At 39.9% G+C, this 26,699-nt stretch overlaps 1 protein-coding gene across 4 annotated transcripts in view; it reads right to left on the bottom strand.

The window, feature by feature from the left end:
* Positions 1 to 26,699, bottom strand: part of NCOA7 (nuclear receptor coactivator 7) — an 87,114-nt gene that overhangs the window by 34,019 nt on the left and 26,396 nt on the right. For all 4 annotated transcript variants that reach the window (XM_032101610.1, XM_032101609.1, XM_032101612.1 and 1 more), the window contains one exon: positions 7,237 to 7,490. In XM_032101610.1, the coding sequence (XP_031957501.1) occupies positions 7,237 to 7,490 (254 nt within the window). The remainder of the gene's footprint in view (positions 1 to 7,236; positions 7,491 to 26,699) is intronic.

Genomic DNA, 26,699 nt, shown 5'->3' with positions numbered 1-26,699 from the left:
AGTGAGATCAGTTTTAGCTAGCCAAACACCAGCCCTGTCATTCCCTAGTCTGACCTTTGCAGAATAGACCACAAGATGTCACTACCTTAAATCTTACTCTGAGTAATTGCTGTAGTGGAATGTAACTTTGTAAAACAGCAAATCCTCGTATTTTTTCCCCTGTGACAATACCACCACTTTTAATTTTCTGCCTCAGTAATTTATGCTACTGTTAAAAGGGTATCCTTGATTCCTAATCTCTGCTTGTTTCTCTCCATGTTCTGGTCTACTGAGCCTGCCAAAACTCTTCGCTGTGATATTTCAATTACACAATTAATTTAGGATAAGGTTCTTTTGGGTTTTTTCCCCCTCAAGGAGAAATATAACCAAAGTAGTCTTTCACAACTCCCTCTAGTCTTCAACATCTTCCTTCTTCCCTGAGCTGTGCTAAACAGAACTCACAGTAAACCAAGTCAGAGAACCTGAATTAACAGCAAAAACATCCCCTGTTCCAGAATACTGGGTCCTGGAGGTTCAGAGAAGGCTAACAAGGGCAAGCAAAGCCATGCAACAGCTTACATGTAAGGAATGCCAAAGTTCTTAAACCTGGAAAGGAAATGATGGAAGAGTGATATTATATCGAGAGGAAAGAACAAAGAAAAACCCAACCAACCAGCCAGAAAACAACAAAGAAATGCACAAGAAAATTCATAGGAGTCTTGGAGATGGTGAGTAGGGATTCACTGTTCACTTTCTTATACAAGAACCAGTGGCCACCCAACAAAGCCAGCAGGAGGAAGACTGCCCTTCATGCAAGCAGTAGCAAACCTGTGCACTCTTCACCAAAAGAGTGATCATGAATTAATCAATAAACTCTCAGGACTCTATGTAAAAAACAGATCTGCCAATTAAAAAAAAATAAATTGTATCAATTAAGCTACTGTTTACTTCCATTTCTAATTGTTTGAGTGGAGAAAGTCACACCACCGTATATAAATAGATCGATTCTCCTTCTGTGACCATTCATCTTCCTTGCTGTCAAAAGCACACCAGAAAATTACTGAAAATTCAACTGCTAGTATCACATACTGAGCTAAAATTACTTTTAATTTCTCTCTGTTCTTAGCACAGCTAAGAAATGTCTTCATTTTTATGTTCCTGGACAGTTTTCATATTCTGTCCTTTACTTTCCCATTCAATTTCCTTGCTTCCTACTTGAAACATACATTAGATTACTATCAGCAAGTGAGTTTACAGTTTGGTTTTATATATCCATATAGCTTCATTTCCTTCTAACAGCAGACTTAAAAACAGCTCAGTCTTCAGTCTCCAGATTAAGTTGCCTGTGTGCCAGTGGGATTAGCTCAGTTGCTTAGAGCATGGTGCTAATAATGTCAAGGTTGTGTCGATGGGCAGTACCTACCTATTACATACAAAACACCAAGTTTCAACTATTTGCATATTTTACTTAGTTTTACAACAAGCAAAAGCTTATCCACCAAGATGAGAATTTGAAGAGGACGCCACACATGGGGAGCTTGCCCAGTGTTAAGACATTTTCATGCAAATTTTCAGAACTTAAATGCTAACAACGTTATTACTGGTACTTACTGCTCAGATCGATTTCTCCTGCCTGTGGACAAGGCATCCTTTCTCTGTGCAACTGTTTCTAGCAAACATCTGTTAACAGTACAGCTTGAATATAACCTGGTGGCCTAAACACTGATCCACTGGGATTCCTGATCATTTATTCTCATTCCAAAACAAGTCACCGGTAAACAGCTGCCTTTCAGTCATTAGTCCACTTCATTCTTTCCACATGGTTCCCATAACAATGTTAATAAACCAGCTTCCTGAAACTTCCCAACCAGCCACTGCCCAGTCAGTACCTTCAGTTTACACTCATATGCAAGTTATTCCAATCCTCTTGTTATTCTACACAGGCAATTATAACCAAATTGACTTCCTCCTATGCTGCTTCAATTGTGAGACCTTCATTCTGAAAAAAACTTATTATTTCCCTTTTCACCCCTCCTTATATCTACACTCATTTTCGGCCTGAAACACAAACCCTAAGGCAAGGTCTCAGAACCTGAGAAAATTTAGATCCTGTTCTTACTGTTGTATTAAGCAACTTAACACTGAGTAGCCCACTTTATAAATCACTTTGATTACTTAGAAAAGAAAGTACTTTACTACACAAATAGGGCTGACCAAGCTGATTACAGTTAGCTAGCTACAAGCAAAAATTTATATGGATTTTCTTTTTTTTTTTTCTTTTTTTTTTTAATTTCTTTCTGCTTTTTTTTATGAGTAGCACCTTAATTAGGTCCTCAACTGCATCTTACTGTTCTGTAGCAGGCAATAAATACAAAAGACAAGACCAGGACTCATAAGCAGAAGTTTCAATTTTTAACTCAATATATACTGAGAAGTCCAGATTTTTAGTAATCATTAGTAAATGACCTAACTATTATGTGATGTGTGATCAGTAAATGTTCCACCATTTCATTACACGTAAATTCTTTGTAAATTTTCACACTGCAGTTGCATTGCAAGCAACTTTCAACTCTGAAACAAAGTACTTCTGGTATCACGGGAGCTGCCTCTGCTGTTTCTGTGCCAGTCAGGGCAAATCTCACCACATAATGAGTAATGCAAATTGCTATGCCCTCTCTAAAATTTGTTCTTGGCCATTTACCCAGAACATTCAGAAGCTTGGTAACTACACACATGCTGCACTCCCTGCTCAAGGGATGGCAGGGAGGACAAGTCAAAAAAAGGCATCTGCTTTCTGCCTCTAGGGAGATACTCTGGCACCTCCTGCTCGACACGTGATATACTATCTCATTAAATGGGCACATACCACTTTCCTTCTCATGGTGTTTAGGACTCCTGCTTGTTTGGAAATAAATCAGAGCTACAATAAGAGGAGGTTTTGTTACTCTCACCTCCCACTCCTGCAGAAATTGAACGTCACGCAGTGAATGAGAAAGGACGGCTTTATGTTTACAGAGCACAATGGTAATCTAGTCAGCTGGATTTTATTTTGTTGACAAAAGTAACTCTGTGATACAGGACAAGTCACCTAAGCCGAACTTTTCTTTATGACGTATTTTTTAATGGAGACCAATTCCTCACATATATTGCCTGCTTATATTTTCAAGCAAAATCAGTGGACTCTAGGAATATTATGCACATCTGATAGAAAGACACAACATATCATGCTGGAATAAATACATGGATGCAATTCAGTGTTATGTTTGACCACTGTTACACTGCTTGTTTTCAGAAACTCACACTTTTCCCTGTTTCAGTGTGCTCAGTGGCACAACACAAATGTTTTCATCCAGTTTAGCAACTCCTGACAGGAATCGTGGTTTCCTAATCTCACAAGAGTCAAATCAACATCTTCCAACAAAAACAGGCTTCCCAGAGAAAGCATGCCAGAACCAAGCAGCCAAGCAGCAAAATTAGGTCAGCTGGGGGTTATCCCAAGAAGAAGGGGAGAGCATCCTGGGCACAGAGTATAGCAGCCAGAGCACCTGCACAACCACTGTACTGTGCTAGACAGACCTATCCCCACAAGTCTGAAAGCTGTTTACTGCAGCAACAACAGCAGAAAAGGTAAGACAAAGTTAAAAAGCAAATTACTACATAAGACAAAAATAAGGAGAAAGCAGTGTTATTTCCATTGGTCTTCAGGAACAAACAACAAGCAGTATTAGCATCTCAGTTGTTTCAAGACAAGACAACAAAGGCTGTATCTGCAAGGCAATGTCTTACAGGGTGAGATTTGGAGACTGAATGGTGCAAATTATTACAGAACTATAGAGCCACTGAAGAACAATGCAAGTGCTCAGTGGAAAGGAAAACATGAGGCTACACTGGAGAAACCTTCTGGCAATAGGACCTGGTCATTTAGCAGTGCCTCAAGAAAAATGACCAATCCTGTATACCTTCAGGTTACTTGTAAGGGTGCCACCACAGTGCAAGCCGATATGCAATATTGAACAGTCTTGGCTGGGAGAGGGATGCTGGAGGATCCCTTTCCAGAGGACGCCCGAGTCGCACCACGTCCTCCTCGGCTCGGCGGTGCCACCCGCCGGCTGCCGGCATTAACATAACGCCGCACCGGGTGCGGGAGAGGAGCTCCTCCCTCCACCGCGGCGCTCCCACCTTCCTCAAATAATCCAAGTCTTTTAACCACTCGCTTTTATACAAAGCGTGGCAGGGATGACCACCTCCAGTTCTGAACAGCCTTCAGAAGCTGTGTTAGTCCTTCCACCGGAGAAGAGGAATTTACTGAGTCAACAAAATCCCCCTGACAGCATTGGTGCCTGCAGGAATCTATTAAAGAACACAGCATTCAAAGTGGGAGTCAGGATGTCACTGTATTTACAAACTCATAAAGGCAAACACATTCAGAAGCCTCTAATGAAGGGACGTGGTGTGCAAGGAACAAATTATAATGAGATGTTATGTTCCTTCCCCCATCTCTTAGAACAATAAATAAAGAAGATTTATTGTCCTATAAAATATGAAAGGGAGATTATTCAGAGGATAGTGGTCTTCATTCTGTTAGACTGACAGACACAACTCCTCTGGACTCAAATCATCTCATGACTCATCTAAGAACCTCCACTAAGCCACACAGTTTGGGTGTATCATGGGAATATGCAAGGCTGTTGCTCCATTTAATAATTTTTTCTTCTCATGAGGAAAATGTAAACAATTTGATAAAGTGCAGAACGCATTTTGAAACAACAAAAAAAAAGTAATTCCTGTGTCAGATTTTCATAAAGTTAGAATCATAGAACTGTTTGAGTGGAAAGGGACCTTAAAGATCATCTAGCTCCAACCCCCCTGCCATGTTCTAAACATTAATCAAAGCTGCATATTTGGGCAGAAACAACCACCAAAACCTCCAAGCCCTTGAGAAAACATAACTAGAAAAACGGTTAGCAGAGAGTGAGTGCATGCTTTTTAGTCAGAGCACTTCAGAAACATCAATAATGGGAGAAGTCAGAGGGGGGAAAAAAAGACAGGGAAGGGGGGGGAGAGGGAAATGAGGCATATGTATTCCTAACATTAAATAATGAAGACATATGTATATGCATGGCTAATCCCTCTCAGACACTTTCATATGAAAGTATATCAACAATGAAAAGATAAGGTCTTTACAGATTTGGCAGTACCTTCCCACCACTGCAGCTGACACAACTTCCAGCAGAGAATTGCTGAATGCACACCTGGCAGAACTCAGCTCAGCGTGACAGATGGGTATGTCCTCTGCCACACCATATGAAGGTAAAAGGCAAACTAGTTAAACAAGTCCAGCACTTTCAGACTGCTGCGGGTGTACAGACAGCTCTCAGAAACTACTCTGGATGTTGGCAATGGAGGCAGCTTTCAGGAGAGCTGCAGTAACAAACAGCTAAGCAAGTAACCCTGCGAGCTATAGCTGCAGTGGGTGAAGGCAGTATAAGCCATGTAAGTCCAATGCCACGCCAACTTACAATTCTACTGAAAAGACTTCATTTTGAAAGTTGCATAGGGAACATGGAGCTACTGCACTTGTTTCACAATCAACTCTTTTCTGCCTCTATTTAAACTTTCACTTCTGCAATTCGATGCTCCAGTTGGGTAAAAGCCTTTAGGAACAACTGAAAGAAGGCATTTAAACAAGAATGAGGTCTTTCCCCTCTCTCTGGATTTGCCAGTCAAGTCTGTGCTCAGCTCAACAGCAGCATTAAATTACTTTATTTCTCAACAGAAATTCTGTGTTTCTGCAGAACCAAGAAGCTTCGCACACCTAACACAATGACCAGTAACATTTCAAGTCACCCTGTAATGATGCCAGTCCACATGAAACCCAGGAACACTTATGAAACAAACCTAAGTAAAACCTGAGTTTGTACTGACTGTTGGATCACAAGTCAAAGACAACTCAAAGACATCAAAGATGTCCTTACATTTCTTTCGCCAGCACCTCCACACTCTTCAGTGACAGGGAGTGACCCCTTTGCCCTCATCTTGCCACCCCAATTGCCAACTGTTGCAGAATTTTTTAATTTAACTCCTGAAAAACTTGAGAAACAAAATTCAGCTACCTCACAAACCCCTAAATTCCTCTAGGTACAAACCAACAAGTGCTTCTAGCAGAAGCACTCTACTAGGAATGCAGCAGAGGTTTATATTTTGGTGTGCTTGGTTTTTTTATATCAGCATACTACCAAAGTAGAAAGAATTTACAGGTTTGTTCATTAACAGTTCTCCAGTCTTTCTTTTACAGATTTTACTTCCAGAACAGTGTGGTCAGAACTTCAGACAGAGAGAAGAAAGTTTGCCTTTAGTTTTCAAATTACGGATCTCATCACATTTTAAATCTACCAAAAGTTACAGCCTCATCAATGTATCACTGTAAACCCTTGAGCTTGCTAGGAAACATTACTGCACGGTTTATCTTCTTTATGGCAAGGCCTGTACTGCCTCAGAAAAGGCACTCTTTGGTTGTGGACTAGTCTGCATGACCACTCAACACATAATAACATTTTTACTGAAGATTTTTTTTTTCTCCAAAAGAGGACTCCTCCTTAGGAGTCAGCCATCCATGCACACTCTGTGTGAGCAGTAAAGTCTGCTTTGAGGATAGCTACAATCTTCTGTTCCCTTCCTCCTCTTTGGAAAAGGATTCCTTTTCTTGCAAAATTAATTGCTTGCAATTAATAAATCTAAAAAGGAATTTATAATTAAATGAGTTACTTAGACAGCTGGGGGCACGAGGGGGAAACAAGCCATCACACAAGCCCTTTGACAGCTTGTTTAAAAATATGTAGTAAATTTAATTACTTCCTTGCACTTCAACAGACAAACATAAATATGAATTAAGACTGAAGTCTTAAACAGTATATATCAAATTATAAAATAACCCCGCCAAAAGAATTGAACCCCATAAAACATTGAAGACTAATCTTAAAAATAACTAAAATAAAATGCAATAATAAACTAACTGCTGCCTATAACAACACTGAGTTTTAGAACTGAAAAACAAGATCACAGGTATTTTTGTGAGAATGAAAATTTTAAGTTAGAAGCAGATGATATTTTGAACTGTATAATTCTATTTGCTTTTATAGGAAGGATATCCAAAGTCAATTATCCTTTTAAGAAAGGCCTACAGAATATGAGAAAAATACATTAGCAAGCTATCAAAACAAATATATTTTAAAATACTACAGCAGTAACATAACTCACCAGTACTATAGTATCTTTTAAGTTCTGTGCGTCTGATATCTTTCAGTTGATTGTACTTTTTCTTTTTTTTTTCCTTGTCTGGAGCAGTTTCCTTTTCCCCAGGAAATTTACAGTTGTCTTCAGAGGAACTGATTTGCTCCAAAATAACTTTACTTTCATCATCTTTCTCAGAAGGAGTTTTGGAAACAGCAGATCCAGGGGAATTGGCAGAGACAGTCTCGGTGGTTTGTTTGACTTGCCTTTTCTTTTTCAAACTGTGCATAAAGAAAAGAAACCCACATTAAGATTTAGCCAACCTCTAGAGACCAGCTAACTCACTTTCTCAATTGATCTTTTTAAAAATGAATTTAATATCAGAATTCCTTACAAGCCTTTAAAAATCACACACTTGGCATCAGTAACTTGGTAACTAAGATTATGCTACCTCATACTCTTTCTTCCATTATATCATAATCTCAAGGATACCTTCTCAAGAATAACAAAAAAGGTAATAAAGTTTTTACTATTGTTTACTGAGGAAGGAACAGGGGAAAACAAACAAACAAACCATTGAAAAGCTGGAGTTTTTTAAAAGGACTATACATCTAAATGTAGAAACACGATACTGAATTCATGTTTTCAAGATGAAGCCTGGGATAAAACAAAACCTCAGATCACAATGCACTATAACACAACAGCTAACAACAATTCCACAGTCCACTGCTTCTGCTTTAAAGAAACATCTGTTCTCATATAAACTTGTTACTTTTTTCCATTTTGTCCAAGGTTATCTCCTAGAGGCCACTCATGCTACTCCACAGCTGTTCTGGCACAACCCACACTCCCTGGTATTCCACGTGTCACCCAGGAGCTCCTTCTGCAACATGATCAATGTGGCCACAAACTGCTTGCGCCAGAACATTTTCCAGCTGCCTAGATTTCTTCTGAGAGAAATCTTAATGAGCTGCCTATAAATCTTCTAACTTATCACTATAGCAGCAAGAGTATTTTCTTTTCAGAAGACTGCTTAAAGCACAGTTCAAGTGAGAAAGGTGCTTCAGGAATCCTAACATAGAATTTTCTGCTAAATCACCATCTGTACCACTGAGTTTGCTTAGTGAGAGCAAAGACTGACTCTATGGCTTGAGGGTCACTGTCACTAAAACAGTTCCCAGTTAATCACTGAGTCATTCCATACAAATTGAAAAACTAATCTATCTAATGGTCCTTCTCTTCAGTATATGAACTTCTAGGTTTCAAGGTGCCTAGGGGAGCGAGTAGTGTATTTATCTTGTTGATGTTAAAAACTTTGTTTTGCACACAGGAAGAATCATGCATAGAAAATACAGACAACCAGTGAGTCACCACAAATGGGAAAAGGTTACATGATCTCACAGCAGCAGCTTACTAAAGTGAAAACTTAATACATTCAGTTATTAATATGATGCAGGAATTTCAGAGATTCTTTCTTCCACCTTTTACGTTTATATGCTTTTCATGTATTTTTATAGACTACAACATAAAAATAAATACACAGAGCATTTGAAAATTTTAGAAAGACATTTCAGGCTACACACCTTTTTTTTTTTAATAAAATATTAAAACCAGTTCCAAGTTTAGAATGTCTAGACTGAAACCTCTGACAAGGGTCACTTTCTCAAACTACATGTGATCAACACTTTCCAGCAAAACACTTCAAAATACTCTTACAAACTGTGTCCATCACACATGTATGTATACATATGCCTTAAATGCTTCCCAAAATCGGAAGATTCACATCCTGGAGCCAGTCCAGTGAGGATGCTGTGGTTCCCCATTCATTCAAACCCACAGATCTGTAAGACAGCTAGTAGTAGCTGCTCATGCTCTGCCCAGCAAGAGACAGTTACTGTGTATGAAACTTTACGGATTCAGCCCTGACTACATATGAAAACACCATACGAGGATTTATAAAAGATAAAAGTGACTACATTTATATAACAAATGAAGTGTTTAGACTAATGAAAATGTGCATATGCAAAGGAAGCTTATTTTTGACTAAAAAGCCACAGCCCTTATGAAAGCCTGCTGTAGCAATCACAAAACATTACAGACACTTTGCATACACGATATGTGTATTTAGCTCTGGTGTAAATCTTGGCAAAGCAGCCCTCTATGCTGAAATGGCATATTCCTACCATGGTTATACCTGATTCCAGACTTCTAAATGAGCCACATTCCTGACTTTTGACTCTGGCAACTCAATGACCTTCCAGCGTGTGTGCATATCACAGGATACCCAAATCACCTGCTTCAGTAGATGAGAACTAGCAAGCAACCACCGGCACCCCACTTCTACTCATACTGCATCAGAGACTTCTGTCTTCAGATTCACAGTCTATTTGTTTTGATCACAAACTCTGTTAAGTAAGCTTTCTGCAGTATGTATGTAGTATCTCAAAACAACAAAAAAGCCAGTAGTGGAAACATAAACCCTTTTTGGCAGGGGAAAAAAAAGAATAAAGAGAAAAAGCTCTCTATAGGTCGTCCTTGTGACAACACTAACAGCTTCTGTCAGTACTTTCCTTAAAACATACTCATTTGAACTGGAGTTTCCAAAGATGCCCCTGGCAACTTTTGGAATAAAGAGCTAAAACAGAACTCGTCTATTAGTGATAGAAAAAAGGAAAGCAGAATGGAGAGTCTGAACTGACTCACTGCAATGCAACTGACTGGTTCTTGTCCTCAGTGTTTAATCTTGCTGCATTCCCACTACTACAGCCCACCAGGAGCTCATTACACAACCTGCAGCATCCCCAGCACACACAGCTGCTCCTGCTGCTGTGAATGGACAGTGCCACAGGCATCTTTCAGGTACAAGAGATCAAGAAACTGGGCACTCCATAATTTCTATTCCATCCTCATGGCGCGCATCAGATTTTCAGATGGTGCCAAGCTTACTCCTGCCCACTGCTCTGTTTCAAGGCCATGACCATCCAACTCCAAAAGTGGTAACCTTGGCACTAGGAAAAATGACTTAATGAGGACCGAGTATCCAGGACATTCCAGACAGGACAGAGTAACTGCAACTCCATCTAGGGTTATAATCTCTGCTCGGAAGATGCTGCTTCCAGACGTTTCTAAAGCCTGGTCAAAATTACCCAAAACGCTACAATTCACCATTCCTGAAAAGCCTTGCCTGTAATACCCCAAGGAATTAAAACAAACCTTCAACAGCATTTAAAGCCAAAACAGCAGCCTCAAACCTAGTATGCTTTTTGACATTATGCACCCTTGTAGCAAAACAAAGTCCTGTATACACACGAGGCAATTCATTATTAACACACACTGGTACAGGGCAGCAGAGATCAGGCTGGGAAGAGCACAGCTGGAGGGTTTACTGCATCTTAAACTTCATCCCCCTGAGGTACCTCCTTCAGCCTCCACTCACCCTTCTCTCACACTGACCTGTATATCCCACACAAGCTGCCAGTCCTTCTCCTGTTAAGATTTCAAACCCATCACCTCCTAAAGAAGGTGGAGGCTGACAGTCTAATCTACTCTTCTCCCAGCTCTCAGGTATTTCCCAACCTTCATGACGAGAGCTGCTATGGACAATAGTCCATAAGAACACCATTTGTCAAATTATTTCTTTTTTCAACTACTTTGGAAGATTTTGAGTGGTTTTGTTCGGTTTTTAAGGGGATGTCTGTGAACAAATCCCAATATTCAGTTTTGTCCTAATAGGTATGAAAGTAAAAGGGAGCTGAACACACAAAAAAAAAACCCCAAAAAACCAAAACCAAACCAAACCAAACAACAAAAAAAACCCCAACCAACCAAAACAAAAAACAAACAAAAACCACCAAAAACAAAACAAAACAAATTTAAACCCCTCAGTTTGATCAGTGTCATGTTCTGCAATTAAATCAGCCTTTCAGGCAAAATAAGATGCATAAAGTGAATGCATAAAATGTTATTGCAGAAAACGCTTGGTTTCAGTTGACAGATATGTCGTGTTCCACTAGGAAAGCTGCTGGGGGAAGAAAGGAAAAGAAAGAAACAGGGAGGGCAGGTTAAAATACATCTTATTTGCAAAAACACTCCTGTTTATGAAGAAAGTCTTACACATCTGTAATTTCAGATAACATTTTTCAAGCTAATTGGTTCTGACAGGCAAGACATTTCTTCTGAGTTTGTACAGAGGCGTCCCTTTCCAGCCCCTCAAGTGCTCTCTGGGCAACAACCAGTAAGCCTTTTTCTACATTTGTCCAAATACAAAGTTTACCAGCAAAATCAAAACTAACTGCAATACGAAAATAATTTAATTTAATAAAGACTAACGATCTGAAATGGACACAGTCACAGAGTAGGCAGGTAAAAATGCAAGGTTAGCAGCGCTTACTTAAATTAATCTGCAACTGACTGTTTAATACCTTGGGCTCTGACTTATAGGAAAAGAGCTAGTAAAGATTCCAAGAAATGGCCTGCTTCATCTTTCAGACCCAACTCTGACTGCCTATGAAAGGCAAATAACTAGTGTTTACAGTAAAACAGCCTGAACTTCTCATTACACTTACAAGGTAGGTGGTTAATGTAAAAAGAAAACTGCTCAGAGAAAAGAGGTGTGATGCTATCTGCCCAGCTCTCACTGGAAACTACAAGCAACCAGTAAAGCAACTCTGACACTGAGACAATAAAGACACGGAAATCTGACAATAACTTTGTTCCTAGAAATTTCATTTTGTTTTGCTTAACATTTAGTCAGTAGAGATATCTAACAGACAATTCAACAGGACCTCATTCAATGCATAATATCACAGTCAAAGAGCACTAGGTCCATATCATTGGATGTTCTAAAAACTCCTGATAATAAGGCATGTTTTTTATGATGCATTAGATTAATAAAACTCATACATCATGTACAATTCTTGCTTTAGAAACAAAAGCATCTAACAAAGTGGCCCTCCAAAAATATAAAAAAAAGGAAGGGGGAAGGGAGAAGAAATCTTTTTATCTTTCAGCTGACAGGCTGAAGTTTTCCTTTTTGAAAATTTTCCACGATGTGCATCCTCTAGAATGTGCCTTGATATCTGGCATACAATCAGCTTAACATCCTGCTCTCCACAAACAGATCATGTTCCTCAAATACCATTTTTAAAAATCTATTTATGCATATATACAAGAAGATTAACAGAACTTACAAAAAAGCCACTTTAAAACACTTCAAACATCTTAATCTGTTTTGTTCCCATTAAGATTCCAATTAATTTACTTTGTAAAAAAATAATATGCACCCCAATTATTTTCTTCAGAATTAATAATTTTAATCTTAATTTAAATCTCTGCACTGACTATAACATGTATTAGTTTCTTTCTACCCTACATGCCTTTCTCCACCCATCTGTAAGAGCTAAACAAATCAAATTCATGTCCAAAAACCCCCATACCTAGGTACAGAAATCTTACAGTAAAAATCTCCATTAGTCACCCATTGGTCTGATCTTAATCAGCCATCAGCCATTCTCTCCCAGCCTGCACACATCACCCCTCTCCCCCTCACCCAGCACAGTGCCAGCACGACTCAGTTCCAGGCATGGCTGTGCTCTCATCCCACCCGATGTAACCTGAAGAATGAGGAAATCTCAGACAAAATAAACCATTGGTGCTTGCAAAGCCAAAGGAAGTCAGACTGCTTGCCAGACTGTAACGTTGTACCCAGACCTCCCCAGTGCGGCTACTTTCACTTCGGCACAGAAACAAATACAAAGCCATTCACCCTCAGAAATCTTCCTAAAACTGAACAGCATCCACCCCACAAGGAAGCACACTCCATGGAACACCAGCCATTTCAGGTTGGCACATGTCCTGTTTTGGAAACAAGCAAGCCACAAGGCTGTATGTTTACTATTAAAACAGACTATTAAGGCAAATGTAAGGGAGAGAACACATCTTTTGCCAGATATTTAACAGTTAACCACAGAGAGGAAAAAACTACAAAAAAAAAATCTGAAAAAATTATCAAGGACAACCGTGTGGATCCAGTATGGTGGTTGCAGACATTAAAAGTGTCCATAATCTGGTCATTCCAAAGGACAAAAAGCAACTCCTGAAAGCTCTGATATTAGTAGCACAGGTCAAAGCTGGAAATTTCCACTTTTATTGGAACACTTGTTACTGATTGACAAGAAGTACCAGCACCAGCCTTCACAGATGGCCAGTCAGCAGCAATGCTCAAGAAAGCTGGCATGCTCCAAAGAGTGAAGTGCTGTACTGCTAATCCAGGGTAAGTCTATTTTCTACCCAATACTGCCATGAGCTTAAAAACCACGCCACCACATCTGTTTCATCATCTGTAATGTGGAGGGAAAGAACTGCAGTAAATCTGTTCTGGAATTTTAGACACTACACCTTCTGATAAAATGAATTCTTAGATTAAGTAAAATACGTTAATTTCTCCTCTCCAGTTTTCTGACTTAGATCAGCGAATTTTAAATATCCCATCTAGCATCTTTTATGTTTATTTGGAGGGTGGAAATAATCCCAGTTTCCCTGGGTAAAACTCAAAGAGAGTTTTGAGCTGTCAGAAAGTTTTTATTTTCTTAATTTTAAGACTACGATGTTCCCACACATCTTAACAGACTTTCTATTTTCAAAGGCAAGAAGTATCCCCATCTTTTGTGTTTACTTAGCAAAAGAGGTTATGATTTATTCAGCACCCCGTTGCTATGACAACAATAAAATCTTTTCCATAGGAAAAGGATTCTGGAAAGCTATTTTGCTTGCTTTAGACATCTATTTGATTCTCTCCCTTATAACCTTAGTTACTGCAAGCTCTCAAAGAACAGCCTTAGGCAGAAGGCAAATGAAGAAATCCCTCCCTTCAGATGACTCCTTTAACTTTGCCAGGAGTTCACTGATTAGGCTTATTCAATTAAAGCAGCACCACAGATCTATTTTGTCACAAATACCAACTTGACTCTTAACAAATTCCCATCATGCTCCTCCTGTTGTCTTCTGCTGACAATGCCAGATACTCTCTCCTACTGTGGTGTTCATTTATCACCCCAAACTGCTCCTACACATGCAAGGAATTCTTCTGGAAGTGGCTCAACAAGACACCCTCCCTGCACTAAAGCCCTGGCAAGGGAGAGACGGCCCTGCCCTGTCACCAGTTCTGGCTCCCAGCAGTGCTCCTCTACTTAGTGCCAGCCCCTCGAGCCACCACTCCCCTCCATATCAGCTGAGTGAAACTGCAAGAAAAAGAGAACTGCAGTTACACAGCAAAGGAGGATGTTACAGAGAAGCTGCTCAGAAAGAGTCACACCATACTACAACTTTTTTATTTTGACAAGGACAGTAAGCTCATCAGGCTGGCTGACACACATTTCAAGTTTCTCCAAAACTGATAAACTCCTCACTCCCTGCCTCAACGGAACACTCTTCATAAAACTCAAATTCCATGAAAAAAAGAGGAAGGGCCTTTAATATTTAATTAAAATTGGGAAACAAAGTACAAGAATTGATAACAACCCCAAAGACAACAACAGGGTACATGGAAAGCTCTGGGGGAATATGTGCTGCTCTATACAGTGATTGCTGCACACCCACTTTCTCAGATCGCCTATGTGGCAAAATTTCCTGATAGTAGAAAGCAGTTTTAGTATTGATTAAACTGACTGAAAACAGTCAGAAAGAAATTTAGTGCTCAGTGACTCAAATGGCAACAAACATTTGCAAGGAAGCAATAAAACAGTAGGTGAAAATCAATGGTCAGTTAAAGCAAAACCCACAGGAAATGTGCCATACATTGTGCAGCAGTAATGGAGCTGGAACCCACCTCCAGGGAAAAAAACCTCAAGAAGTGCTATTTTAGTATTTTTTATATGAGAAGCACCAAATTAAATTCTTTCAAGAATTACATTCAGAAAAAAGTGAAAAGCAGATAAAAATAAATAGCTTAGGCACACTGTTTGCCAAAGATGTAAAAAGGTACAAAGAGCAAATATGAAAATTCATCATGGCAGGGCCATGGAGAACACAGTGACAGGGATACAGTCTTTCACTTTTGGTGGCTTGGTTGGTTTGTTTTTTTCTTCTTTTGTAGAAGGAATCTACATGGCAAGCTGTTAGAAGGCTGTACACCTGTGGGCAGACTCTTGAAGGATACCTGCAGGCACCCCCTTTTTTTTCCCTGCCTCTCATTCTTGAGCATCCCTGCCTGGCCGCCAGCAGAAATCAGGTATGGTGGGTGCAACAGTAATGAGACAAAAAGCACAGCAAGCCTCCAGAGCACAATGCCATCTGAGGAAAAGGAGACTTGTCTCAAAGCCTGTAGCTCAAAGAAAAAAACTTTTAAGCTACTTTTGTTAGCAAAAGAAGGTGCCTCTCTCTCTGCTCACCACTTATTCTGTCCCCAGGAGTTGTCCCAATTTTTGTACAAACCCATTTGCTGCAGCTGCACAGGGACCAGATCCGGGAAACTATGTAGGTTAAAGGTAACCCAGCAAAAATACCAATACACAAATCATTTTTTCAGAATTGGATCACTCCCCCATTAGCTCCCACTTGGCTGTGCTACCCTTGGTATCAACACAGAAGGAGAAGGCCATAAGCAGAGGCAAGGCTGCTCCTCCAAGAAGGCCGTTTGCCAAGATGGAAGGGCTGGTCAAGCAACAGCCTTGGTTGCTCTCTGTTATGTTGAGATCAGTAAAAAGAGGAGGCCAGAAAGCCAAACCAGGCACACACCACACCATGCCCAACAGACCTCTGGACAGGAGCACTGAAGTGGTCATGGCAGCTTCTTCCTGCTTATTCCGAAAAGGTGCTTTGGCAATGGGGAGTTTTCATAAACATTGGTGCTCCAAGGGCTAGAAGATGGGCAGCTTCCCCTGCTGCAAAAAGGAAACAGTGACTCTGCTTCTCCAACAGCAGCAGAGAGAAAAAAGCATTGTTTTCTCCATAAAAAAGATCTTAATGTTGAGTAAGTTGACTGAACTTCATAAGTGAAGTCACCTGTCAGTGTCTGCTGACAAAAAGAGTTGCAGTGATCTAAAAGTGGCTATGGTTGAGAAGTCAGTGAGCAAAGTAAAGTCAAAAATTCAACAGTTGCTTTATTTAAAAGACCATGAACAAAGATAGCTTAGAGAGGGAGGGGACTTAAAGGACCTGTCCTTGCATTAGCTTTTGCTTTTCTTAAGAAAGTTACTTTGAAAATTACCATTTAAATGTTGAGGTGCTCTGCATCACTGCACCCATCTGTACGGCATCAAACTACCAATCCAATACCGCTTTAAAAAAAAGTAGTTTAAAAAAAGAAAAACACAAAGAAAAAACCCACACTTTCTCTTTTTTATTATTAGGAGAGAAGGCCAAGGTTTTTTCTCTTTTAAAAAAAGGCACTAAAAGGGAAGCCAAACCGATGGCTTTAAATGCTAACTTTCATGATGACACCAGAATTATCCAAATGTCACTACATATTTCTCATGGATTCTGTTAATAACAGCTGGAGATGACCGTGTAAGAGATGCTGTGCACAGGCTGCAAACAGGTTAAAAACTTACCTATTCAGGAACAAATTTACAGCAAAAAGCACACCAATGTGAGTGAAAAAAGGTTTTATTTAATGCATTTCAGAGTAATTGCTAAAAACAAATCTCAACCAACCAATTGCATATCTCATTTCTGTGTTTGCATTCATTGTCCTCAAACAACCTGCAAGCTATTTTGCATGTTGAGGAGTTTAATGGCTTTCCTGAACAGACTTCCCATGAACTGGCATACAGCACAGAAGAAATGTCCAAGTGCAGTGAAGATCTTGTTACATGGATTAAAGTTCTGAAAAGACACTCAGCCATGCTGATAACAGGTGGGGGGAAAAAAAAGGGATCTGTAGTTTCAGTGTTTAGAATAGTGGCTGATATTGTCTCATGCAACAGATATTTCCTAAGTGAGAATGATGATCAATCTAGACCCAGAGCAGGTGCCTGCATCATCTTCTATACAAAATAATATGGCACCACCTTTTTAATACTAGAGCGAAAAGACCAGTAACCATAGGTATAAAGATGACAAGACAGGGAGAGCTTGGCTACTTGGGACAGTCACATAGCAGGCATGTACAAGGGCAACTTCTCACAAGCATATCCTTAAAATGAGAATTTGACATGGTCTGATATTTTCCAGCAGCCATACCATTACAGTAGTGTAGTAGGTGCTCAATTACACTCATAAGAGATAAAATGTGTATTAATTACTACATCTTAAAACTCCTCCATGAGTTTTACATAAAATACTATGTTATTTATGCATTTATTTTTGCCTGAAGAATAGTTTGAATTTTTTCATTTTCACTTCAGCTGAAACTTTTAACATGCAGTCAAAACGCATATGGCTGGAAGGGGAAGAAGCAATTACTTCAGGGAAAATGAAGAAGCAAAAAGTAAATCTTGCCCTCTGTCAGCATGATGGAAGAAGGGTCACCAGCAGGACACAAGAGGCTCTGCTCCATCTCCGTGTTCTCTGGACTCAGCGAGTCCATGAGGTCTCACTGCACTTGAAGCAGTAGCTGAACTAGAATAATAAGGTGAAGTTACAGTGCTCTTGAATTTAATCCTGTAAGGCAGCCCTTCTGCTTAACACCAAGTGGCCTCATTCCCTGCAGCAGCATCCAGGGGGCTGAGTGCCGCCACCTCCTCCCTGCAGACGCAGAGCAGGAGGGTAGTGGGAGCAGCAGGCCAGGAGCTGTCCTCAGTCTCCTGGTATTTTCAAGGACAATGACTTCCTGCCAAATCCAGCCAGCCCAAGCCAGATAAGGGAGGTGCTCTGAGACATTCTGTCCTGCTGCCTGCCATTATGCCCACTTGTCCATTCCTTTCTGGGCTGGGAAGGAAAGCTTCCTGGCATGCTGGGTCCTACCCCTGCTATGGCAGGTGGGTAGGGAGCTGCGGGCCTCCCCTCCGCTCTGGTGCCGTGGCACTTCTCCCTGCAGCCACAGTGCTCTGGACCTGCTCCCACCACTCGTGCCTGGACAGCCCAGCTCCTACTAGCAGCTTTCACTGCTCTGTAAAACCTAACAGTATGGTTCCTCACATGCATAAAATTGCTCAAATGCATCCGTCCATGGGACCAGAGTCATATGCTGTAGTTTTGGATTGCCAAAAAAAAAAAAAAAAAAAAAAAAAAAGAGTTTTGGCAGTATTGTAACACAGAACATCTCTATAACAACAAAAAATCCTTCTCAGCCTCAGGCAAGCAGAACTGGTACATGCAGCACCTGCTGTGGTCCAGGTGGAAAGAGCAGCATCATCTTTTTAACATATAGTTCACTAAAAGGTAAGTGAACATACAGATAAATCTTCTGCTCAAGGAGATTTGACTTTTAAAGATTGTCTGATTGAAACATGTGATTAACATCTTCAAGCCATTTATTTAAAGAAGCATTACTGAAAGCAAAAATCCATGACAGAAATGCACTGTTATGCCAAAACCATAACATAATTTAAACTAAGCTTACCAGTGACTGGCTAGCTGTTAAGCTTACACCTACTGAAACAAAAATAGCCAGTCAAGAAAAATAGTTCCAAAAGCCTGAAGTTATTAGCAGTATATTAAGTGTTATACAAGACAAGTTCTCTGTGCCAGAAACTGCTGTCTCACAGGAAAATACTCAGTGTATTAAGACACCCAGAGAGCTAATTTATGGCTCATTTTCATTACAAAGGTTTTCCAGCATAAGGACAACTACCTCTCCTCCCCAAATTCTTAACCACTTCTGCTGCTCTCCTTGGGATTTTGTCTCACATAAATCAACAGGAGGAATCCCACAGATCTCAGTGGAATGGCATGAGAGACTTAGAGCATAGCTAAAATACATGCTCACATTTCAGATGATCCTAAGAAACACTCCTCGCCCTGACTACAGAGCAGGACAGAAAAAAACCACCACAAACCTCCACATACAAATCACCTCTGCATAATCAGATTGGCAGGAACAGGGTGGAGTGGAAGAAATCCCTTCCAAACACAGTCTGGAAGATGGATTAACACTGAAGGCATGCAAGTTTACCATAGGGAACCTAAAGCCACCAGGAATATCCTTACAGCATCTTACCCTGTTCAAAGCCCCAGAGCAAAGGAAAAAAGCTTCATTTCCTTGGGGAGGAGGCAGGAGTGGGGAGCCTAGTGCCCAGAGGCATGCAGCAAAAACTGCAGAACATGAAACTATTAGTTCAGATACACTGCAAGCAGACAGGTATCCAGTGTACCCACAGAGGATCCACAGTATTTCATCTCTTACCCACAGAATTCCCTTAGTTAGCTATATAATGCTTTTCAATCTTTCAGACCGAGAGGGAAAAAACTGCCCCTTTCCAAAAGCATGTTCCTGCAAGTATCATTCATCCCTTTCCCTTTAAACACGCAGCACCATTACCAGAAATAGACTATACAATGTTAGCATGGCATATGCCAAAACCATACAGGCAAAAGCCCTGAATGAGGGCAGATACAAAGGCAGGCAATTTCATTTCTGAGCCAGAAACACCTTCCCTGAGGGTGCATGTCTAGCTTCTTATCAGCCTGTGTTTTCTTCAATCCAGCAAACTCTGACTTAGCTCACAATGCCGACTGTTCTCCTTCTCAAAATACTGTACAGCCCACTCCCTACTACCACGTGGTATAAAGCACAGGAGAACTGACCAGGACTGCTGCCAAAAGGAGGCAAGACAGTTGCTGTTTCTCACAGCATGAGCAGATGATGATGAACAGCACCACTAAAAAGTCAGTACCATTAGGCATCTTTTTAGGTGGCTGCTCCTGGAAGGCATCTTCATGCTGAAGCAGCTCAGTGATGACAGCTCTGTCATCTGTAAGAGACATGGCAAAACCAGAAGGCTGAGTGGGACTACCTCCTTTCAGTAGCATCTTACACAACATCACCTTAAAACTGACTGTCAGGTATTATGCTACATTTCCACTAGTGTTTAAGCTAGACTTAATTTTAAAACAGTTCACTGGGGTTAAGCAGAATTTTATGCAGCAGATACATAAAGCACCTAAGAACAGAAGAGAACACACACCTGGGAGGCTGAAAGGACAAGACTGTACCTGCAGACACTATGGAAACAAAGCAATTTAAAACTGTAATTATATCAGATACAGTAAGAAGTCTGTATCTCACCTGTCCAGAAAGCCATCTTGTGAAGCTCAAATTTGTAAATTTTATAATCTTTAAGATATGTCTTTAAATCCAAGAGCGAAAAGGTCAATGGCATGGCAGACCAGGAACATCCAGTACACCCCTCAGCGCCCAGCATTCCCAGCTGTAGGCCACGGGGAAGGGAAGTAGAGGAAGACAAATTACATTGCAACTATGTTAATAGCAGCTCTTATCAAAACTGCACAGATGTCTACATCAAAAGGCCCATCGTGTAACTATATATGTTCTATAAAGGAGGCTAAATAAGTTTCTTTTTAAAGGCTGATAAGAGACACCCAAAGGTCCCTTTGGGAAAAGCAAATATAAGGTCATTGCATGCTTCTGTCTAACAATCCAACCTTACAAGAATCTTGCAAAGTGAAAAATTGTGACATTACTGGTGTGACACAGACAGTACATTTGAAGATTAAATAAATTCTTTTCTCTGCACAGTCTGTGATACAGCTCTCAAAGAAATCAAGAACATCAAAAAACTCCACTTTCTCCCCCATCTTAAAAAAAAGCCTCTTCAGACAGAGGCTACACTGTTACCCAAGTCTCACTTCACATGCAGGGAGAAGTGAATGGGTGAAGAGGTTAACCATGCTTCCTGTCTTACACAGGCTTTGTATCTCCATAAACAGCAGTTCTGGTACTGGAAAGTTTTAAAGAAGCCTGAGGAAAGCCTTGGGGCCCCATTAAATACTTTCACTAACTCTGTTACCAGTAACAAAATTCTTCTTCAATCCTAAATGACTCCACTACTGTTGAGGATGAAAGCACTGGAGAGAACCGAGACTACAGAAACCACTAGCTTGTTTATGTTTCCCAGAGGAAGCACTCACACTGGGAATAATTCTGTGTTTTAAAGACTAAACAGAAAATGGTGATTCATACTCTTTTGCGGAGTTCTATCCTGCACCACAGAATTACAAGACTGCTAACACAGAAACCTCAGAATCCAGAAAGCAACTCCAATGTGAGATGAGGAAACAGTTCCCAAGATAAACAGCTGTTCAACTTTTCCCATGCAACATTTCAGAAAAAGCAGGTTCAATTTCCCTCCCAACTCTCATTCTCCAGATTTACACTTATGATAAAAAGAAAACTTTATATAAATATACATACACACACACTAAAAGGTTTGTGAGCAATGAATAGCAAGTGTCTCTCAAGCATCTGAAGGACCTGACCAATCTCCCAAAGCTCCACCCAAAAGGTTCTAATGATGCTTTCTGTGAAATTCTAGACATTTTTAAATGTCTTACACCATGACAGTTACAAAGGGCAGCTAAAATACTGACCTACAGTGCAGCAGGCAGAAAATCTGCTAAAAACATTGTATAAGTACCTGGAAGGTCAATCATAATACTGTGTATTTCAAAAACTATTTTATGGCGTTTTTCAGCTATCCACCATAGCAAATCAACTATCCTGCACACACACACCCCCTAAATAACAGAGGAAATAATAACCATTGCACCCCATAAATCTGAAGTAGTGATATATTCAGCCTTTTCTTACAAAACAGAATGCCTCAGGCATACATGTTATTGCCTGAAACAATGTGAGTAAAATGCAATACTGTTATTCAGTTTCAGTAACAGAATTATGAGGTGATGTTTATATATCTGGAAGCTGAGTTAAGATATTTTCATTGTACAGCTGAACTGAAATGATGTATTATTTCCTAGAGTCATTTAAAAAATATTTAAGCATCTCCAGGATCTTGGCTTGACTATTCTTCACACCCAAGATAAACCTCCATGATGGTTTGTTTTAAAAACAATGTGTGGAAAACTTTTCCTCCTAAAAGCAAAAAATAAATTATGGGTGCTACAAGAAACCTGAATTAACATCAACACATTGGCTCAGCACAGTAAGAACAACTGCAAGGAGGCAACTGCTGTAAAAATAGTGAGCTGAGGAGCACCCAAAACACTTGAAGTCTGTTACATGGCTATAATGAGTCTGACCAACAAGAACCGCACCCAACAGAAAAACTTATGAAAAGGTCTCACATATAGGAGATGCCTCCAATAAAGTATCTTTGTGCATAGATTTCTTATCTAGGTTTTCCTCTGTCCTAGCCACCACTGATACCCTCTTTCCACACAGTCCCTCTGTGCTCAGTGTGTTTTTCTTGTTTTATCATCTTACTATGTCTTAATAGCCACAGGAATAAAAAATATGAAGTGCACAATTACTGAATATGGGAAAAAAACGGAAGACAGAAAAAGTCCAAATGAGATGCTCATAAATCTGATAGCTTGCAATATGCAAAAGACTGACCAAAGGAATGACCACAGCATGACAGACCAAGGGTCTGTGCAAGGCAACATCCTGCCTCCAACAGCTGCCAAGAGCAAGGATCAGGGAAAAACCATAACAACATGACAAGTACATATAATGCCTTCCCCAGCTAAGCTTTCCAGACTCTAGCTGTTTACAGCTCAGTAGCTATGTATCAGTGATTCCTGCTGTGGGAATTGTGAATACTTAAAAGGAAAGCTAAGGTTAGGTCATAGTCAACTATGTGACTGAAGAGCTGTACACCACTTGTTGTATGGTTTTATTCATTTTTAAGCATTAAAAATAACTAGAAGGGGGAAAAAGCTGTAATTGGAGCTGGTAACAAGTAAACAACAACTGCAGTAAACACTCATATATTTTTTAAATCTTGGGTTTAATGTATAAACCCTCATCTGTATGGATGTAAATTTAGTTATCTAAGCCAAGAATCTAAATTAACTTAAAATGTGCTGTGAATTCCTTTATTTCCCTTAGATCTTGACATGATAAGGAAACAGGAGTTTTACAAGTTATACAACTGGCTTCAGGTTCTGTCAAAGTATTAGCAATCTGGAGCTAAAGGGAGCCTCTGCCTACTGGGATGGCCTTTGAAGCATGTCCTAGACATTTATGTAGTTTTCTCAAAAGAGTGACAGTAGTAAGACAAATGTAAATGCAATAAACACAAAAGCACCCAAATCCCAGTGAAAATAAAGTGCTTCATCTTTGGCTTCAGAAATTTGGCTCTCAATGGTAACCAAAAAGAAACTGAAAACTAAAATTCGTAATTCCCCTGGACACTCAATGTAAGTATCATTTTTACAGCTCATCTCCACACATATTCTTCAGATTAAGGTCACCACAAGTCGAAGACATAACAATTAATAAAACTGATGTAAGTATTTTGGTCAACTAGTTGAAAAGCAGCATTTTTTCAAATAAAGCATGCTTACTTGTTTTCCCTGCTAAGACAGTAGTAGGCAGCTACTTGACACAGGATTGTACAAAGCATGGAAAATGCTCAGTAACTTGCTGTGATGAATGCTGAGACACAGAAAACTTGAAACTGAAATAGCCCCTTTTGTCATTCTTTCAAAAAACTGTTTAAACTCTTCCCTTATGATTTCTCATCTCCTTTAACTGCTTGTCCAAAGATATCTCGCATCACACAATAGCACAAGCAAATCAATTCCAGTTTCAAGCTATACATTCAGCTTTCCAGACTACCAATTTACACCCAAGGAAATTCTTTCTGCGTGATACACAACACTCATTTTGGTAGTTTCTTTCTAAATTAAGCTAAAATTTTAATGGCTATTCATTTTATGAGGTGACATACCCCTGAACTCAAACCTATACAATGGGCAAAAGAAAACAGAGAGGCTCTCCATTCTTTAAGGTGAGAGGGAAGATGCACAGGCAGAGGGAAATAGGAAGTTGTACCCAGGTTCACGGGCACATAATCACAATAAAAAGCACCAAATGTCACAGTAGAGTCAATATACATAGATGTGCCACTGTACATCCATTACACTGTGCCATCTGTTTTTGGACTTGCTGAATACCAGCACAGATACTGGTGCGTTCAGGAGCCAGTGACACAGAAGGCAACAGAAAAACCTACAAATGTGGTTGGGAAAATAAGGCAAGAAAACTTAACTACACAGAATAGCCTTTAAGTAGGAGTAACAGTTAAATAAGGACTTATTGCATAAGAGAAATTTATGCTCACATGTTACTCTTATACTTTCACTTCTTGCCTGTTAAACTCCCACGAGACGTAACATCTTACCTACACAAGAAATCTCTTTAAAAAGCTTTGAAGACATTTCTATTTTGTTCGAAAAAATCACTTTTTTCGTTTTCTGCCAACTAAGGCAAAAAGTAAGCCCTTTACCACAAAACAGAGTGGGTAAAGTTGCATTTCGTAAGAAGCAAAAACTGATGGGGAAGGTTTTATTTCAGCTTCACTTGCCACAGGGAGGGGGAAAGACCTGGGAAAATTGAGGCACTCAGACCATAACTATGTGTAGTGGAAAGATATGATGGCTGAGTGGGTCTCTTCTACAGAGCAATTTCACATATTTTAAAGGATAAATGTGTAAACAACAATAAATTTTGGGGACAGAGATGCAGACAATTTCATGTTCATCTTGGTCTTGCAATTCAGGAGCTGGTTTGTCTGCACATATTTTGGGATTCTCAAGCTAACCCTTCCAACAATTGCAAGCATAATCACTCAGACACTGAGCACCACCCCTACCAAAAGCTGCCCAGGAAGCACCAAGATTACACTACCCTGAAGACCAAAAGCCAGCTTCTGATGGGAAGTCAGACACTTTGAGATGCTGGCAGGCCAGTAAGGGAACTGTTTGTCCCACTGCTCATGTTCACATGTTGCCCAGCTCTGCCAACACAGAACTTGGGTTTCTGTTAGCAGCAGCTTAAGAGAAAAAGCATCATCTCCCATTTTTCAGTTAATGCTTTTCACCTTGTTAACATAATAATAACCTTTCCCCTCACGTTAAAGAGTGAGATTTTCTATTAAAATTCATGTATTTTCATTTGTAGGTACTTAGTGGACTATATTAAATATTTTATTCCACCAGCATTGAATATAAACATTTTCCCCTTTATAACCAGGACATAAGCAAAAGGGATCCTTCTTCTCAGCCCTGAGTGGAGTCCTTTTCCCCACCCTTCTGACAAGCACAGATTTTCCTCCTGCTGGCAAAAAGTCTAATCCATTTCCCATTCTCTTCCTTAGTAAATAGCAGAGTCTTCTCCCATGAGCATCTGATCACAGGCAAAAACAACAAGATTAAAGTAAAGGTGAGGTGAAGAGTCTTTGCTTCAGGAGGATGTTTACATAAATTTAGATTTTGTAAATACTACTCTTATCTTAGACTCACAAAACATAATAGTAATAATACAGGGAAAAATACAGTAATGGAAGTACAGAGGTGCACATGATTGGGAACCAGCTAAGGTTGCTCTTAGCTTAATAAATATGAGCCCAAGCTGGCATGAAAAGCAGCATGTTTGAAGCAGCACACAAAAGTGTATGAGAGTCAGAACTTACCAAACTTGGGTGCTTAAATTTAAGGACAGAACAACCTTCCACAAATTCCAAGGTACAAAACATCCCAAACTGGTAGCAACACCAAAGTATGCATCTGATTAAATTATCTGTGTCCCAATATGAGGAAACTAATCTGGTAACTTCTGTGTCAAGTCAAAATTTTTAAAAGTTTAAAAAAACCCAGGGACATGGTTGGAACTGTCTGTACTAAAGGCAGTATAATCTGCCTATTATTTTCAGGTATTCATATGACATTTATATGGGTCATCATGCAAAGCATTTACACCGTTCATCTGCAAGATCCTGTGGCATCTGTTTACTATAGGAAGCGTGCTACACTCAGGATGCTAAATGCAAATGAAGTTCTGCTTCTGTCCCTGTCTGCACACACAGACAATGTACAGGAAGAAAAGCTGGGCATGACACCTACTGACAGACTTCAGCTTCTATTAACACATGACCTGAGGGTCTGCATGCACATTCTTGTAAAAATCATCCATGGCTTTGCTTAGAGTGAGGACTTCACATAAGGGCCTGCAATATATATATAAAAAAAGATGAAAGCTGGGAGGGAAAAGACAGGTGATCCCCCCCAAAGCTACACAGCAGCTAAGTGCTAGAACTATGAATTGATTTCAGATGTTTTTGAACCTGGCTAAATGTCCTATGCCCAAACAAGGCATGCTGCCCCTGTGAATTTTTAAAAGAAAACACTCACAAGATGACAGAGAAAAGCAGATTAAATACAACTGTCAAGGACTTTCCTGAAAGCCTCTTGAGGCTTTCCACTTGCTTAGCAGACAGCACTTAGAAAAAACACAAAACATTCTCAATACTAAAGCGTCTTACTCAGACATCTGTCTCAAAGCCTGAGTCTTCTTTAACACAAAATTACTTGTTCCTTAGTACAATCCTTTAGCTACTTCTGCTTTA

Source organism: Corvus moneduloides, chromosome 3 (genome assembly GCF_009650955.1).
Source record: "Corvus moneduloides isolate bCorMon1 chromosome 3, bCorMon1.pri, whole genome shotgun sequence".
Classification (NCBI taxonomy): domain Eukaryota; kingdom Metazoa; phylum Chordata; class Aves; order Passeriformes; family Corvidae; genus Corvus; species Corvus moneduloides.
This window is presented reverse-complemented; position numbering and strand designations above follow the sequence as displayed.